The 17,591-nt window shown below is 39.8% G+C and overlaps 1 protein-coding gene across 2 annotated transcripts in view; it reads right to left on the bottom strand.

The window, feature by feature from the left end:
- Positions 1–268: 268 nt before the first annotated feature.
- The window catches only part of gstcd (glutathione S-transferase, C-terminal domain containing), a 57,006-nt gene continuing 39,683 nt past the window's right edge, over positions 269–17,591 (bottom strand). The window contains exons 9-12 of one of the 2 annotated variants that reach the window (XM_017438478.3): positions 10,644–10,777; positions 6,915–6,945; positions 2,972–3,041; positions 269–707 (exon numbers count right to left, since the gene is read on the bottom strand). In XM_017438478.3, the coding sequence (XP_017293967.1) occupies positions 517–707; positions 2,972–3,041; positions 6,915–6,945; positions 10,644–10,777 (426 nt within the window). In that variant the 3' untranslated portion in view covers positions 269–516. The remainder of the gene's footprint in view (positions 708–2,971; positions 3,042–6,914; positions 6,946–10,643; positions 10,778–17,591) is intronic. The other variant, XM_025004208.2, reaches the window with a different exon arrangement.

Below are 17,591 nucleotides of genomic sequence, written 5' to 3'. Positions count from 1 at the left end.
CGCACAGAAGTGGAGGCGAGATTGAGACGGAGGCGATTCCGTGTCTCATCTTTAGGCGCAGATGAGTTTCGCCGAGCTCGGGATTTCTCCTCCGGTTAATCAGACGGAGCTGACTGATGAGCAGCTTTCGCGGGAGGACAGATTCTCTGCGAGCGTGGACGTATGGTGCGCTTCATTAGCGGAGTGGGCGTGAGATCCCCGCTGCGTCTGTGTACATCGACAGCTTGGGCAAACAGTGTAAGCAAAGACACAAGCATCACTCTGCAAGTTGGTGAAAGGCTTAAGCCGTTTTTATTAAAATCAAGCAGCAATGACTAAAAGGATTTCTCTGAGGAGAGGAGTAACACACTCAGATGTTTAAAAAAAAGAAAGATTGAAAAGATCTTGCGGCTTTAGTTTGCCCTGAAAACCAAAATCTACTGAAAAATGTTGGGGAAACGTATAAAAAACTAGTGACGATTCAGCCACGAGACGGCTCCTCGGGTCACGAGACGCTCTGCTGTAAAACTTACAGTCCTAAATTTGCAGCGACGCCTCCAGTTGGTGACCCCTGACCTCCTGTTCCGCCCTCTGCGGCGGCCTTCCCACCAGCATGTTGTTCTTCGGCGAACAGCTTTCGGGCTCCATCGTCATCACCTGCACCGAGTACCCACGAGTCTCTGCTGCCCACGATCGATCCAGGTCTACCAGGCCCATGCACTGTTTACCTGCAGTCAAACAAAGACAAAAGCATTAGAAAAGGAAAAAAAAATACTATGATTTTTGTTTTCTGAAGGGAAAAAATAAAATAAAATACATGCTTTAATTTCAGGCTAATATGTACTGGTTAAATATGTTCAATTGACTTTTTTTTCATGAAGTTAAATAAAACAAAACCTTAAAAAAAAACTATGTGAATACACATTTTTAACAAGCACCATTGTACGGTGACACTAAATTCATAACTTGGTCTGGAAAGAATGATTTTCAAATAAACTAAGAAATGCCACTTGTTCTTCTCCTGATGACCTCTCAGATGGAAAAGGAATCTAAAACAAATTAGATATTAGATGCTGAAGCCAATTAAAAAGTGCTACATTATTACCAAACAAACGTCTGATTGTCAAATAGTTCAAAATCATCTTAAAAGACGGAACACGTGACTCGGACGTTCATTTTAACCACAACACAAAACCTTTTCAGCAACACATTTTCACCATTTCATCCAGTGATCTTAACTACACTACATTGTTTTGAGCTTTCTCTTCACAGCTTAGATGGCTGAACATGTTTAATATTCTCATAATCTTGCAATCCTATAGAGCCACCTCAAAAAAATGCAATTTGGATACAGTAGGAAAAGGAACAAACCCTTTAGATTGAGAACATCACACTAACCATTATTAGCTGATGGTTTAGAACAAACTGCGTGTTTTTATGTTTCGTCCAGACTTGTTGAGAAGTTAAACCACGGATACTGAATTTAACAAGGATTATATTTAGCCGCCTACATATGTATCTGTCAGTAAATACTTGAAAGTTAAAATATTTGCTCAATGAAGTGATTTGATTATAACTTACAGCCTGCAGCATTCGTCTGTTGTCTTAACTGTAGTTTTATGTAATGACAATATATACACTTCACTATTCATGCAACCTGCTATTCTTGTAAGCAAAGTGTTGGGTGATTGGTGTATTTTTTTTGCAGCAGAAGTATCAAACCTTGTGTAAAACACTAGTTTTTTGTAAACAGACACAAAGCCTGAAGAGATTAAAGCCTGAGCTAACATTGAAAACTGATAATCACCAATGTAGTTCCCATATGTATGCCAGCCAGATAACATTATAAAAAGCCCGGCTCTGTTGAGCGTGCTTACTTTACCTCCCTGATGTGAATCTTCTCCTGCTGATTTGTGTGATATAAGTATTGTGCGGTGCGCTGTTTTGGTAGCTGGTGGCAAACAAACTAAACGTAAGTGCTGATCTGCCATTTTCCTGATGGGTAAAGTCTGCCTATCAGGCTCAGGAGAGATGAGACGAAACCTGGTGAAACAATGTTAGTGTGAAAGACCGAGATCTGTTAGCAGATCGAGAGGATAAACCAGAGGGTGACGGGTGCTGTCAGGTACATATAAAAAGGCTTCAGTCTGACGAGGCATCGGGGAGCTTTTTTCTGATAAACTGAAGAGCTATCAGAGTGAAGAGAGCACTCGACACGATGTAACACCGTACAGTGGGGCTCAGACACGGGAGTGGAGGTTTCTCACTTCCCTTAAACTCTGATCTGGCAACTGTTTACTGCAGCTGTTCCGCCGTGCTGTAAATCATCCGTACATTACCATTTTTAACGCATCTCAAACCTCGAAACGCTAAAAAAAGAACAGGACTGGGGGTCGTTCCCTCAATGCATTTACACATTTCTGCTGCCGTTAACTGTTCAGTTGTATCAAAAGGTGTCCAATTTAAAAAAAGATGCGTAAATCTGGCACACTGGTGTCCATTATGTTACACTATAGAAAAGCAAAATCATACTGAAGCTTTGATGAAGATTTGTCAGGGTCATGGAAATTGTATGAACATAAATATGCACACATCCTTATTATTTCAGAAAATCCACCACAGGGCTTATTATTAGAAAACATATGTATTAAAATAAACTACCAGCACTTTGATCTGAAAGACCTAATCTAATGTTGCCATGAAAACATTTTGAAAACAGTTATTTAATTTATGAGTGAAATCTGTGTTTATGAACCCAGAAATATGGTTCCTGCACCCAATGGCCTTTAGTGATCCTGTAGCTCAGGGCATATCCGAGCTGGTTTCAGCACTAGTCGGGTCTAACCTATGCATGAAGCTCCAGCATGCTGCCCCGAAACATCAAAAATTAAACTAGCATTTCTTGAAGGAAATTCAGAGCCTCGGTGCCTAGATTGTTTTCATGATTCAGTGGGCACAGTGACTACTTCAGGAAAGAGACTGAGAATCGTACCGATGTGGCACCTCTCGGGTGGGAGCTGGACAGCAGTTTGGTCGGCGAAACGACAGAGGATCATGTGCTCCTGGAGAAAATGGCAAACAAAAGCATTTTATTGAAAGTGGCAATAAACACGCGAGTGTCATATATTAATTTTGAAACCAAAACGCCTTCAACCTGCAAATGTCTTAACAGTAAAAATTCTGCATTTAACGATTTAAAGAATTTACTGGAACGTTACAAAGCACTTCTGCTCAGGTACTCATCTTTTTGTTCTACATCTGTGTGCGTTTGTGTACATCCATGCAGCCTCTTTCATGCACTGACTAAAAGGCATGACAGCAATCCCAGCAGATCACATGGCTACATTTTATCAAAATGAAATCAATCCTATAAAACAGTATAAAGTGTCTCTTTTGGCTCACGTAGCACTGCAGTTTGACGTTCCAGACCTAAATATCTGAACAGGTTTTGTATGATTCACATGATACTTCTGCATTCCGACTAAACAACCAAATTTAGGTTAATGAAACAAAAATCCTTGGTAGTCATGAATAACTTGTAATTTTTACCTTCTGCTGCTGAAGGCGATGTTTTTGCCCACGAGCGTGTGGGTGTGTTCATTTGTCTGTAGTGTTATCTAAATATCTCCTAAACCAGTGGACTGGTTTTAATGAAACTTCCAGAAGGTAATCAATGGTTGTACATCTACAACTCATTAACTTTTGGAGTCAACCCATTCAAGATGGCTGCCAAATCAACTGTAGCAACGCAAAACCCACAAATGTTCAAGTGCTAACAAATCACAAGAGATCTAACATGAGGTCATGAATAAAGTCATTTACAAGGTTTGACCAAAACGGCTACAATTCTGCCTTTTCTCAGCGTAAAATAATCTTGACGTGTGAGGCAGCGAGCGATATGCAATCTTGTAAGGAATGCTAGGCCTTTAATTGTGTCCTTTTTTAATTTTATAATCATCCTATTAGAGTTGCTGGCAACTGTTGAGTCAAAATGAGCCAAACCCACACATACAAACACTACAAAGCATTGATAACGTGGCTGGGATTTATAGGTTTATATGTATGAACAGTGGAGGTATGTGGGACTACACAGAGACAAAAAAAACAAGCTTGAAAAGAAAAAAAAAAAGGTTTTCTTTTTGTGTCGTAAATCTGTCAGAAACACAAACAGCTTAACATTCTTCGAGATAATTATTTGAATCCAGAAAGAAAGTTGGTTTGTTCTTCCAAACTTCCAAACTGGCATTAATATTAACAGCCAGACTCCCTAACGAGCCTCCTGTGGTAGGTGTTGTTTAGGCCAAACCCCCACAAGCAGTCTCTGTCTGCCTTCCCGCATTAGATGGCATCAAACTTTGTGACAGGAATCCAAGCCGTAGCTGTTCGCTTGCCTGTAATTATTTTTAAGTGACATTTTTTTTTTTCCTCATTTACATTCATTGTCAAAAATAGACGGCATGCAGCAAATGAATGCGACCGCCAGCACCGGGGCTAAATATATCGTACATCCCTGTCGGCTCCCCCCAAACAAGCCACGTGAACTCAGGTAATTTATGTCCAAACAAAGGACAAGCTTTCCCATTCTGCTTTTGCCTTGTTATGGTTCATGTAACAAGTGACTCGGGAGAGCCGTAAGTCATCTCTAAACCTGCCTCTGCTTTAATTGATCCCATTTTTCACACCGCCTGGGTCAACGCTGAATGCAAGGCCACGGAGCAGCTCCTTAAAGTTTGCGTTAAGCACCAATACCTCACACCATTAACTCTTTATTCCAGCACCATTTGTCAGCGGGCTGTCATTTAGTTTAACTACTATAGCTCCAGAAGGACAGTTATGGTTCGGGTTTAAAAACGATGCACTGCAGCTTTTGGTTCTGCAAGCGTTGTCTTGGGAACAAAAATAAATAAATAAATAAATAAAATTGAAGATTTAGGCTGAGTCCCATATGACTTCATCCCACTACTCCATAGCCATACCGCTACATTTCCATGTTCACACATGAGGGCTGGAGTTACCAAAACCTTTTTGTAGTGTAGGGGGAGGCAGTCTGGTCCTGCAAACTGAAGCACACTTTAAACGAAGGGGTAAAAGCTGCACTTGCAAATGCACTCAAAACTAGCATGAAAGCAATTGTATTGTATTAGTTTATAACACTTCAATATGTACTATTTGGCAACATTGTTGATTACCCCAAAGAAGATTAAAGAAATACCAAAACTAATGTCATGTCTCTCTGTTAAAAAAATAATCTAACATTGGCAAATTGATCACTAATTGGCTTCAAGGGGTGCCCCATTTTGCAGTGAAATGTTTAAAGTCCAAACTGTTTGTGAGTTTATGAGCGGCTGTGGCTCAGTGGTTAGAGCTGTTGTCCTCCAATAAGATAGTTGGAGGTTCGATTTCACTGAAGTATCCCTGGGCAAAACACTGAACCCCTAATTGCCTCCGATGTGCGCCCCTTGGTGTATGAACGGAGTTTAAAGCACTGATTAGACTCTATAAAGTGACTTTTTCATGTTAGCTTTGTAGTAGATGTAGTTGAGTGCTGGATAAATGTGTGTGTGGACGAGTAAATGAGGGCACAGGTTGTGTTTTAAAGCACTTTGAGTGGCCTGGTCGACTAGAAACTCGCTATGTAAGTACAGTCCATTTACTGTTTACATTAAGGGCCAAGAGTTAGGCATGGATGTAGGAGCAGGGTTAACACTAGAAAAGGGTATTTGGCTTTAGTGCTCAGGTTTAAGGTGACAGATAATGCCTTTGCTGGTTTACAATGAATATAGAATTCTGCTGTGTGGCTCCATGACTGTTTTTTTAAAGCTGTTTTTTATTTGTTTGCTCACCAGACTTTTGCACAAATGTTCAAAAAACAAACAATCACTACTTATTATCCCAGAACGTGTGTAAACATGGCATCTTCTGAGTGACTCAAGCCATGTTAAAGTCTGATTGCTGCCCTGCACAAAAGAGAAGGAGTTGGTCCAATGTTGTGACATGTCAACTTGACGTTGCTATGGTTAGGACCTGCAGCTACTTTGCACAGATCTCTGACACGTCCCATACATCACGTCAGGATGGCCCCTCCCAGCGAGTGGCGATATGTCTGTGCTGAGCGATAAAGGGCTGGGTGGCTGCAGGGTGTGAACTTTCCCTTGTAAGGGCCTGCAGAATATTTGTTTCCAGGACAGTAGTTTGTGTAGAAATCAGATTAATTCTGTGTTAATGTCGGATTTTTAATTTTTTTTTTAGGTTAAAACGTTGAGCTAACTGAAGCAAAGTCCAACTTATAAAAATGGGAACACACAGTAAGTAACGATTTAAAGATGCACTGATTAATCTAATAATAACTGAACTAATATTTTATATCTGTTAATATGTTGCTGCTACAGTGTGAAACTTTAGTGTATAAAAGACTAAAGTTAAGTTCAAATTGATCACTGCAACACCACACTTAAACTATTTATTAATCATCAACTTTAGATAAAGTAATAACTTCTATGAAATCAGAAATATTGTACTTTATTACAAATGTATTAACATACTTAGAAATAAATGTGTGCCACCCAACTCAGCCCTCTTTGCTTGCTAGTTTGTTTCCCATTTGTCGGAGTGTTTTTTTTAACTTCTGTGTTTGCCAGCTGTTGACAACTGCGGTATGAGAATACTTTCACCTTTCAAAGGGTCATTGAGGTTTGGCTCAGGCATGTCAAACTAAAACTGTCAAAGTTACTGCCTCAGATTCCAGTATACTTCATTTGACATGAGGCATCTTCATGAAGAAAAGTTGAGAGAAAAATACACATAAAAACTGTAATGATGAAGATATCTTACAGAAAATCATGACTCATTCAAGACGTTCATTGATGTGTAGCTAAACAAATGATGCAAATAATTATTACATTTGTGAAGAGATTTAGTCACATTTATGAACATACCTTGTATGACAGAGTATCCTGGAACCGTTTGCTGGAAAAACAGAAAACATGAATATAATAGGTGCAGTGATAAAGGATTAAAAAGTATTTGCTACATTTAAGCTGTACTGAGAAATTAGAATAATACATTCTTATTATTTCTACCATTTGAAAATGTATCAAAAAAACTATGACAAACTAGTAAGACAACAAAAAACAAATGTCAGAAGGACTGACGAGACAAGTGGTCGACAAAGACACGAGGGTAAGGAATTCTCTATCTTGTTTGAGATCTAGCTCCCTGATGTTCACTATGACGGGCTCCTCTTTACCCACTTAACACTACTCTCCATGCCATGACGACCACTCACAGTGTCTCGGTTCTTCACTTGACTGGCTTGCTCACTGGTAGAACCATCTGTAAGGTCTATGCCATCGGCAAAGTGAAGGTTGCTGATTACTCTTCCTTCCAGTTTTACTGGGGAATTGGTTTCTTATCAGTGCTTTGGATAGGATATCTTTCAGGAATATATTACACAGTGTAGGCGAGAGTATACAGCCCTGACGCATGCCAATAGAAAGCACTTGCTGAAGTTGTTGCCAATCATTATCATACCCTTAGCTGCCTTATACATTGCCTCTGTGGAGTTGATTATGCTTGTACTAATGTTGAGCCGTCTCATGATTGCTCATAGACCTTCCTGCCAAACTCTGAAAAAAAACATTCCCTGTAACTGACAAAGGTATGGTATACCGGCTTGCCTGTCAGCTGTCACTGAATTAGATAACGAAGTCTGGGCAGCCACAAACTAAGGGCCAGAGTTTTTGAGTTGGTTCCTTCAGACAACCACGTGCTATAAGATCTTAAACATACAATGCATATTTTATTCCTCTCTCATTTAAATTAGTGATTCAAAACAGTGGAGAATATACATGTACTACCTTTCACTGTTTGTATTGTTTATTTTCAAGTCAGACAGGACTATTTTGCGTAGGAGTATTTCATAAACCCCCAAACATCTTCATTTAATTTACAAGCGCTGCACCAGGGAGAGTGAAGTCTTCTACAGGCCAGTGTATGTCATTAGTTTACTTGGTCAGGTCAAAGGGGTAGTGTGTGGGAGGTGTCTCTAGGAAAAAGCCCTCTACAAATAAACTATGAATAATAGGAAGGGAAAAAAAGTCCCAAACTAAACAAAAACAACACAAGTGATCTCTTATATGAATCACTTTCTCTTTGGAGAACAAGGACTTTCATTATGTGTCACGACAAGGGGACAAAATCAGTTTGTTTTCAATGGATAAATGGAATCCAGTTTGGTTAACGATTGATGGTGATTAAAATTCAACACAAGGCATGTCAAAGGTCAGGGACCAGTCGGGCCACAGGGAGAGAAGAAGTGCGTTTAACGCGAACATTTGAGGCGTTCGTGACTCGGGCAGTTGAGTTTCACAGCTCATAAAAACCTGGGAAGTGCTTGGAATGTGTACACCTGCAGAATGTCCACATGAGTACCTGGAACGTGACCTTAGGCGAGAAAACACTAAAAGTGTCATGACTGACAGAGTCAGGCGGGGGACATCCTTCGGACATACTGCCCCGGAGTCACACAGCTTCTTCTTGTTCGTTTATGGCGCAAAATCGTTCCTGTCATTTTTACATCACCTGAGAAGTCAGGACGGGTAAAGAATCAAGTCAGCAAAAGTGTAAGAATATATATACATGTGTGTGTATGTGTGTGTGAGAGAGAGACCAAAAAATCTCCTTGAGGCACAATTTAAGGGTCAGTAATACTTCAGAGACAGAAAATATTTACATCTTCATTAACTGACAGGATTTCATATGTTCAAACAATTCAAAAGTAGTAATAGTCAGTCACTGTACTTCTAACAAGTAAAAGTCCAGCTCCATTTTTCGAGACTGTCATAAATGTTACAACAAATAGCGAGTTGTTCATCTTTAGTTTCACACATCCCTGCTTGTTGTTTTAAAATTCAAATGAAGCTGAATCACATCCTAAACTCACACTGGGTAAGAAGTGGGATAATCCTGAACGGGATCGCTAAACCACAGGGTTGACAATCAGAGACAGATGTTTACACCTGCTGCGGAGGAATATTTAGAGCTGCCAATTCAACTAAAATGGTGTGTTTTTCTGAAGGAGGAAGTGAGAACTCTGGAGAGGATGGTGAAAACAGGCAACTGGCAATTGTGCAAATCTTTTCGACACCAGCCATCCTAAAAAAAAAAAAACCTACTTGCAACAAAAAACTGGCTGTTCAACAGAAATTACAATGATTAAAACTTTACAGCACTACAAATTCTTGAATGTGTTTGTTTGGAACAGAAACAGGCCCAAGAAAATCATGCAAAAACGAACATCTCTGGAGACAAAAGCCTCTTTCACACAATGGTTCTGTGATACGAGTGTAAAAAAAAAAATGAGCGTCTGTGATTGTTCACACACGAACCAGTTGAGCCAGCCATATCCCATGACAATTTTTGTCTACACACAATGCTTAAGCAGTGCTTTGGTTATAACTAAGAACTGCCTGTGATGCCCCCCCACACCCCCTTCACACTTGACTCTGTGACTACTTCTGTAGCTGTGCTCAGAGGAGTATCAGTGGTGGATCATTCTGCCTCAGTCGTTTCATACATGACACGAGCCGGGACAAAGGAGTACGAGCCGCAGCTCTAAAGTTCTGCATGAAAAGGGCCAACAGGGAGTGGTGAGCTGTTACTAAAACCCCTAAAATTGGCAGAGAGGTTTGAAAAATTGATGCAAGGCTCACTGAATGGTGATTTATTTTCCTTCATGTCACACAGCAGCAGTCTGGGTGTTTGGTTTACAGTAGGTTTTTAGGAAAAAAAAAAAAAAATATATATATATATAACTGTACTAATTACAGTTTAGATTACTTTAAGGGAAAAAACACTGGATACTTAACAGACTATAGGATAAAATGTTAAAATCCCAAAAAGACATTGCAGACAGTGTAATTCTTTTTAACATGGAGACGGGAACAGACTTGGGGCAATGAATATCATGGAATTACATCAGCACTTTGTGTTGCTGCAGTCACTCACATAAAGTTGTTTCAGCAGCTGTCTACAGCGTTGTAATTCCAAAGCTATTATAGAATTAGCAACAGATCAACACTAATTAGCAGCACAGCCTCAAACCTTTTTATTGCCTCGTGGATTCTGTCTCTTTCGCCTGCATTCAAACGGCATCACTGGAGCTGCACGATCAATGTGATTCTTTCGATTATATATGGTTTGCCCTGTGGTAAACCACACGCTGCATGTCTACATACAAGACTAATTTATTTCTGCTCCTTCGAGCCGATTTTTCATGCTGGTCTATTTATACTATAGCCCTGACTGCCTCGGCACAGGGAAGCCCCCTTTCCCCGGCGCTGACAGCATGACTGAAAATGTGAGGGACGGACCCTGCTGCGGAGGTGATGTGACACTGCTGCCTCAAATTGTCAGTGGTGCTGATAAGAGACGGGAGCTGCACAAAAAGCAGCGACAAGACAGATAATCTGTGTGCGACAAAAAAAAAAAAAAAAAACCTAGAGTGAGATTGAGTGTGAGGCTATAAAACGAGAGGAGGAGAGGAGAAGCAGCAGTGCCACATTAATCTGACAGGAAGGTAACTAACAAGGTCAAAAACAACATTTTACAGAGTGGAAGCCCAAAGAGGTGGCACTTGGAGTGAGATGTGGGACGTGGCTACAAACCTCTTGGGGAAGGAGAACTTGACCGCGTTCTGGATGAAGCCGTAGCAACAAGGACTGACGACGAAGGCGGCCCCTGCCTGGATGCAGTGCTCCAAAACCATATCTGTAGCAACGCCACACGCATGGAGGGCAACCTGAGGGGAAACGGGCACAGACAAAAACCCAGGAATGCGTCACTATAACCAATAAAATCTGGTCTAAAACATCAATTTCTTCAAAAAGTAGGACTCAAACTATTGACACTTGAAAGCACGCACTCAGCCTCATTGATTGCTTCATAATGGCTCCTGCAATTAAAACACATCTTTGCTCTCAAAGTGCAGACTAGTAGGGCAAATAAAATGTATCAGTGTTTTAGGAGCGGGGGCACAAATGCATCAGGAATCCCATCGAGTGGCTAACCTGTGCGTGGTGGTAAACATCTGTCAATACATTAGTGATTCTGGGGTTATACTGTGGATGACTGAGGGGTGGGGGGCTAAAAGACCCCAAAACTCTATTTCTTTCTGTCCTTCAGCTACATTTCTTGTCAAGAAGTTCTGCTAAAAATGATCATGGAAAACCTAAAGGTGCAGTGATTATAGATGATTTCCACTCAAGTGAACACTGGATAAATAGAGTCTGTAAATGGCTGAAAAAAAACACCTTACTGACAGTTTGATATGACAATAGCTACTCTAAGGCTCTCTGAAAATAAACCCCCCAATTCAATTCCAGCAGCTAGTACTTTATTCGGCTCTTGTTTTCCAAGAAGTTGTCACAGGGCGTCTGCGAGTCTGAATGGGCTGCTTGTTGCCTTGACAGCAGTGCCACAGAGCAGAAGTTCAGAGCTGATCAGGACTGAAGCTACTGGCTGCAGCTCCAGTCGCAGGGAGGATCCAGACGCTGTGAGCTGCATGGCTAAAGCCTCTCCTAAGCTCTCTGATGTGTCTAGACAGAAATACATTTCCTCAAGGGTCTTTAAATCTCCATGGAAGCTGAATTCGTGAATGTATCATTTTCACAGACTGTACCCAGGAATTGGTTTAAAAAAAAAAAAAAAAAAAAGCTCCACGCTCACTGAGGGAACATTTAGCTACGGTGGCCCCAGGGGAGCAAAAATTATAAGTTGGCAAACATCTGAATTTAAAAATACTTTATAATACATGCCGGAAATAAATAAATAAACTGTAAGTAAAATACAATACAACAATGAAAAAAAAACAAAATCAGTTTTCAACAAAAACACAAGAACAATCAACAAAATACAAAAATAAAGTTGAGTACAAAGTGGGCTGAGGTGGGTATGATGTGGATGGAGGTGGGCAAAAAACCAATATACAGCCTAGAATACAGTTTTGCGACCAGCATATGAATAGTGTGAATCTCCTTCTAAAAACTGGTTTTCTGTTGGGCCTTTGTATTTTTTTTTAGAAATATTATCTGTTTGAACATTATGTTACAGGAAATTTACCCTTCAGAAATGTTAAGTTTTGCTTCTCAGTCAGCTAAACAAAACAGCATTCCTCCACAGCGAACTGGGTATTGATTTAAATACGAAGTCATTAGCTAACCATAAACGTAAATTTGGGAAATTAACATCAATTAGCCACCGTCTTACCCGGATAATTAATGCTGTACATTAGTCATGGGGGTTAAATTCTCATTAGATTTTATAACCTTCAGCCGCGATTCACACCAAATCATTTAAGCAAAAGAATTACACACAAGGAGAAACTTGTTTTGATAATTAATTATTCATTTGATGTAAAAAAACAAACAAAAAACAAAACAAAACACATCTCTGCCTTATAAATTGTTTTTTTGTCTCCTGAAAGCAATTTTGTTGAAGCAAAGCTACAGTCAATTATTTTCTAATTAAATATACATAATGAAGTGACTCATTAAAAATCATTTCAGTCGAACAAATATATATATATATATATATATATATATATATATATATTGTGCTAACCTTCATCTCTGCAGAGTCTGGCAGAGGAAATCTTTCATTAGTATGCTCTAACCATGAGGGCGCTTGTATAAGTAAATTCTTTATTAATCCATCTTTTCTCGAGAGGAAAAGCCGTCTCTTTGTCACTCTTTCACCCAATAATCACATCACAGAAATAATGAGGCTTCATTATTCACTATTCAAATAATCACGGCCCTCATTTGGTCCATGTGGGGCTGAGACGGTGCGAAATGTCTGCAGCCATCTGACACCTAATCATCATATGCTTCTGCAGAAATAGGCTGCAAACTTTTAATGTTGCAGCAGTTTTCTTTTTCCCCTGAAAAGTCTGGGCGGTATTAGGTTCGGTCTAGAAATGGCACAATACCCTTTCTTATTGTGTATGAATGCATGTGTTGTTATAAAGCAAACTGGAATAAAGTGTAATGATTAAATGGATTTAAAGAGTTAAGAGTTTACAGCTGTAACAAGAACCAAAATAAGAAAAAAATCACTTAATATCCTCACAAACATTAGGATTGTAATTACACCTGTAAAAACCTGTTAGAGCCTGACCAGATTAAAGTCATATGATAACGCACATATTTCCCCACTGTTCCACAACAAGCTGCTCCTCCTGAATGTGCGGTTTGACAGTCGGTTGGAGTTTTTCTTCCAACAACCTGGAGTGAACTTTCCCAGAGAGGCTGAGAAGTATGATCCCTCAGTAGATGGAACACACTCTCCGGTCCCCCCTTTTTTTATAAATAGGGGACCACCACCCAGGTCTGCCACTCGGCAGGTGTTATCCCGGTTCCCCATGTGATATAGAAGAGATGTCAGGAAACATCCTGACATCCCTTAAAATATTCTGGCACCCTGCCACCAAGGAGCTTTTTACCCACCTCCATGACCTCTGCCATGACATGGATTTAATGACCGTGTTCCCTGAGGTATTCTATGTGTGTGTGTGTGTGTGTGTGTGTGTGTGTGTGTGTGTGACTGTGGTTGTATGGGCTACCTGGTCCCTGTATAACCAAAGCAAGAGTCGTGTATGCATCTTCGACACAAAGTTGGACTGCGGGTTGGACTCCGCCTGGGCTGTCCCTCGTTTCCAATTCTTTCTGTGTTGTTCATGAACAGAATCTAAAAGTGCAGTTGTGGAGAGGAGGGCGTCTGGTTTGGGAACCTCAGGGTCCGTCCTATCTCTGCTTTTTGCAGTTGATTTGGTTCTGTTGTCGTCCTCAGGCCGTGACCTTCAACGTGCACTAGGCCGGTTTGTAGCCGAGTGTGAAGCAGCTGGGATGAGAGTCGGCTCCTATAAGTCTGAGGTAATGGTTTTCAACCAGAAAAAGGTGAAATGCTCCCTCCGGGCTGGGGATGACTTTCTGTCCCAAGCTGAGGATGGAGCAGGAGATGGATCGACAAACTGGGACCTCATTCACTATAATGAGGGCGTTGCTCTGGTCTGCCATGGTGACGAAGAAGCTGAGACAAAAGGCGAAGCTCTCAATTCACCGGTTTATCAGTTCTGGATCATGATCAAAAGAACAAGATCTTAGATACAAGCTGTTGAAATTTGCTCTTCGTCATCTGGGGGAAGCTCGGGTAAGAGCTGCTGCTCCTCTGTATCGAAAGGAGTCAGCTGAGGTGGTTCAGCTATCTTATAAGGATGCCTTCTGGGCACCTCCCCTGAAAGGTTTTCTGGGCACATCCTACTGGAAGGAGAGAGATTATGCATCTTCTCTGGCCTGATATCTACCTTGATATCACCCAGAAGGAGCGAGAGAGTGGAGCTGGGGAAAAGGACGTCTAGGTTTCCTTCCTGGACCTGTTGCCTCAGCAACTCTGGATAAATGGACGGATGGACGGACAAACAAACATAAATCTGACAGAATCAATTAAAAATACACAAAAAATAAAAACACAGAAAACTCAACTAAAGCCAACATCTACCAGAGAAACAGTAAAATCTAAATAACCTTGAAGAGTCACAACCATTTCCTGCTCCTGAAATCTGTTGGCTCAACAATTTCAAGCATAAGAATAGATTAAAAGAAAAACCTTAACACACTGTCTTAAAGGTTGGCCCGTTTGAACACCAGAGCTGCGCAGTATCAGCCTGGAAGATCGAACACGGACTAATATTAGGAACATCTCAAATGTAATTAGCATGACTAAATGAACAAGACTAAAAATGGGAGCATGTATAATACAGAAAGGATTCAAAATCTTTGTGACAAGTGTATCCTTTAGGGCACCATTCACATGCAGGAAGAAAGCCAAAATCTTTAGCAGTGAAGAGGGGGGAAAAAAAGAATACGCAAGCTCTTTATTCATAAACGTTACTATACATGCATTATGCATAAAGAATCCAAGAGAGTAAATAAACTTTCTGGCTCGGCCACTCTAACACCCACGTTGTCGAGGAATTATCTGGGTTTTATTTAGTTTTTTTGCTAAGTGGAACAGGTCTCAATGGAGCAATGAGATGGTAACAAGAGCTTTTTTTAATTAGAGACGGTGCATATAGATCCCCGTTTGTCCCAGAGAAAGTTCAAGTATGGCTCCTGGAACAGCTGGTTCCTCTAAAACTGGGCTAAGGCACACAACAGGATATTGGACATGTCTGCAGAGAGAAAAACTAACCTGAGACACGCTCTGTGAGAAAGAAACAATAAAACAAAGAGACGTGATAGAAATATTTTTTTTTTCTGCACGTACAACAACAATTAAAAGCCGAGCATTCCTCGAAGGAAGGTGTATACACACACATACACACACACACACCGCTTTTCCCTCCAGTCTTTAAACTAAGATCATCTGGTGATGAGTAGGGATGACGTTGTTAGTTAAAAGCTAAAACTATCAAATCAACAGTTCAAAGTAGCAAAAGGCTTGCTTAAAGCTAAGCTAAAAGCATCAAAACACTAGTTAAAAGCTAAAATGATCAAAATGCTAGCTAGAAGTTAAAAGTAGAAAAAGGCTAGCTAAAAGTAGCAAACATTCTAGTTAAAAGGATCAAAATGCTAGCTAGAAGCTAAAAGTAACAAAAGGCTAGCCAAAAATTAAAAGTAACAGAAGGCTAGCTAAATGTTGCAAAAAGCTAAAAGTAGCAAAAGGCTAGCTAAAAGCTAGATGTAGCAATTTGCTAGAAAAAAGCTAAAAGTAGCCAAATGGTAGCTACGAACTAAAAGCAAGTAAGCTGAAGCAGATTTCAAGGAGAAGAATGTTTTTTGTTAATGAATTAATGTAATTTATTGGTGAAAATCTATGTAAAAAGAAAAAGTTAAATATTTTAAAATTATTAAAATTACAAAATCCAAAAGCCATAGCTCCATCTCCTGAATGAGCTGAACCTTTTAACAGCCGAATGGCTAAAATGGCACAAAGTATGAAGAAATCGTTTTATTGCAACATATTTACAGAAAAATAAAATACCGGAAACCAATGATGTGAGCGCTGACTCAGCGTATAATATTACCCCATTATCTCGAGAAAACGAGCTTTGTTCTCTGGAGATGAAATAATCTGTACTTTGTAGAAAATAAAACCAGTCGACAAAAGTCCTCTCTTGACTTTCTTACTGAAGCTACATGAAGATGAAGATGTGGATTTCTAATGGGCTAAAACAGTAAAGATGAGTTTGTTTTGTCCTGAAAAGTGTTTTGAAAACTAAACATCGTTTGCAGCCATTTTAAATTTGACCAATTTGTCTGTTTTTTAAACACAAAAACATGTTTTCGTCCATGTGTTTAACTCTGTAGTGCTAGTCGTGGGGACCCAGGAGATAATGCGCTACAAATATTTCAGAAAGCTACGGTGCATTTATAAACAGACTATCCTTTCAGTAAGCAAGATAATTCTTTATCTTTAAAGTAAGAAAAATAATTATCCTTGAAAAGATCCCTGAACCCCATTACATCTGCCATTAATTTTCTGAATAAAATTACTAATATTTACAAGGGAGAGGGAAAAAAAGGCAAACTGTTTGAGTGAAGCTTGCCGCACTAAAAGGTTTCTGATTAAAAGCAACCCTTCAGGAAATGAAAAGTCATTTTTGTTGCTCTCATTATTATAATTGCACGCTGGCATTTTCAGTTCCCGTATGAAGACGAGGGTTTTGACACATCTCTTTCTGATGGGGGCTCGGGGTCTTTCAAACGGATATGAATGTTTTACGACATCTCGAAGGAAAGCTGCAACCGCAGCAAAATCGGATGTAAATTATTGCTAATCGAACATGCTTATTTCTTAGTTTTCAGCCTGAACTGAATGATAATCATGAATTTAATTTGAATTATTGTGATTTTGTTCTTTTTTTTTCATCCAAAAACAAATTAACATGCTGCTCCTGAGAATATATTCATAAATACATCATGTGAAGGGCAAGAATGTTGCTAGATTTTAATACAGGAAAAGATTTCGACGTTACAAGGAAGCTCATTTTCTTGTGACTAAATAAAGACTAAACAAAATAAAAGTTATTAGGGATCTTGCAGCCCCGTTATCTCAAAAACAATAAGTAATAGAACTTTACAGACAACAATCTTAAGATTGGAGTAATTTCTGTGACTTTAAGCATCACAGACTGATTTTAGGTCTTTAGAATGACGCACACTCTTTGATGCTTAACCAAATCTGTAAAACTCCAGGTCTGAAAAGCCAGAGGCAAGGAGAGCACAAACACAAACTGAAAGGCGAACTCAGCCTTTTACACCTTGGGGATATAAATTTTGTTGGTGCTTTTACTTTCAGTTTCTGCCGTTTAATTTCTTTCATCATTATGCTCCTAGAATACTGACACTGTAAGGAGAATCTGTCAATTATACTACAACAAAAGTTACACAGGAAGACCTGGTCTTACTTAGAAGAATGCATATAGTCATTTTAGAGCAGGGGTCTCCAATCCTGGTCCTCGAGGGCCACCATCCTGCATGTTTTCCTTGTTTCCCTGCTCCAACACACCTGTTTCAGTGGTTAAATTACCTCTTCATGTTCTGCAGAAGCCTGTT

The sequence above is a fragment of the Kryptolebias marmoratus genome, linkage group LG3 (assembly GCF_001649575.2).
Source record: "Kryptolebias marmoratus isolate JLee-2015 linkage group LG3, ASM164957v2, whole genome shotgun sequence".
NCBI lineage: Eukaryota > Metazoa > Chordata > Actinopteri > Cyprinodontiformes > Rivulidae > Kryptolebias > Kryptolebias marmoratus.
This window is presented reverse-complemented; position numbering and strand designations above follow the sequence as displayed.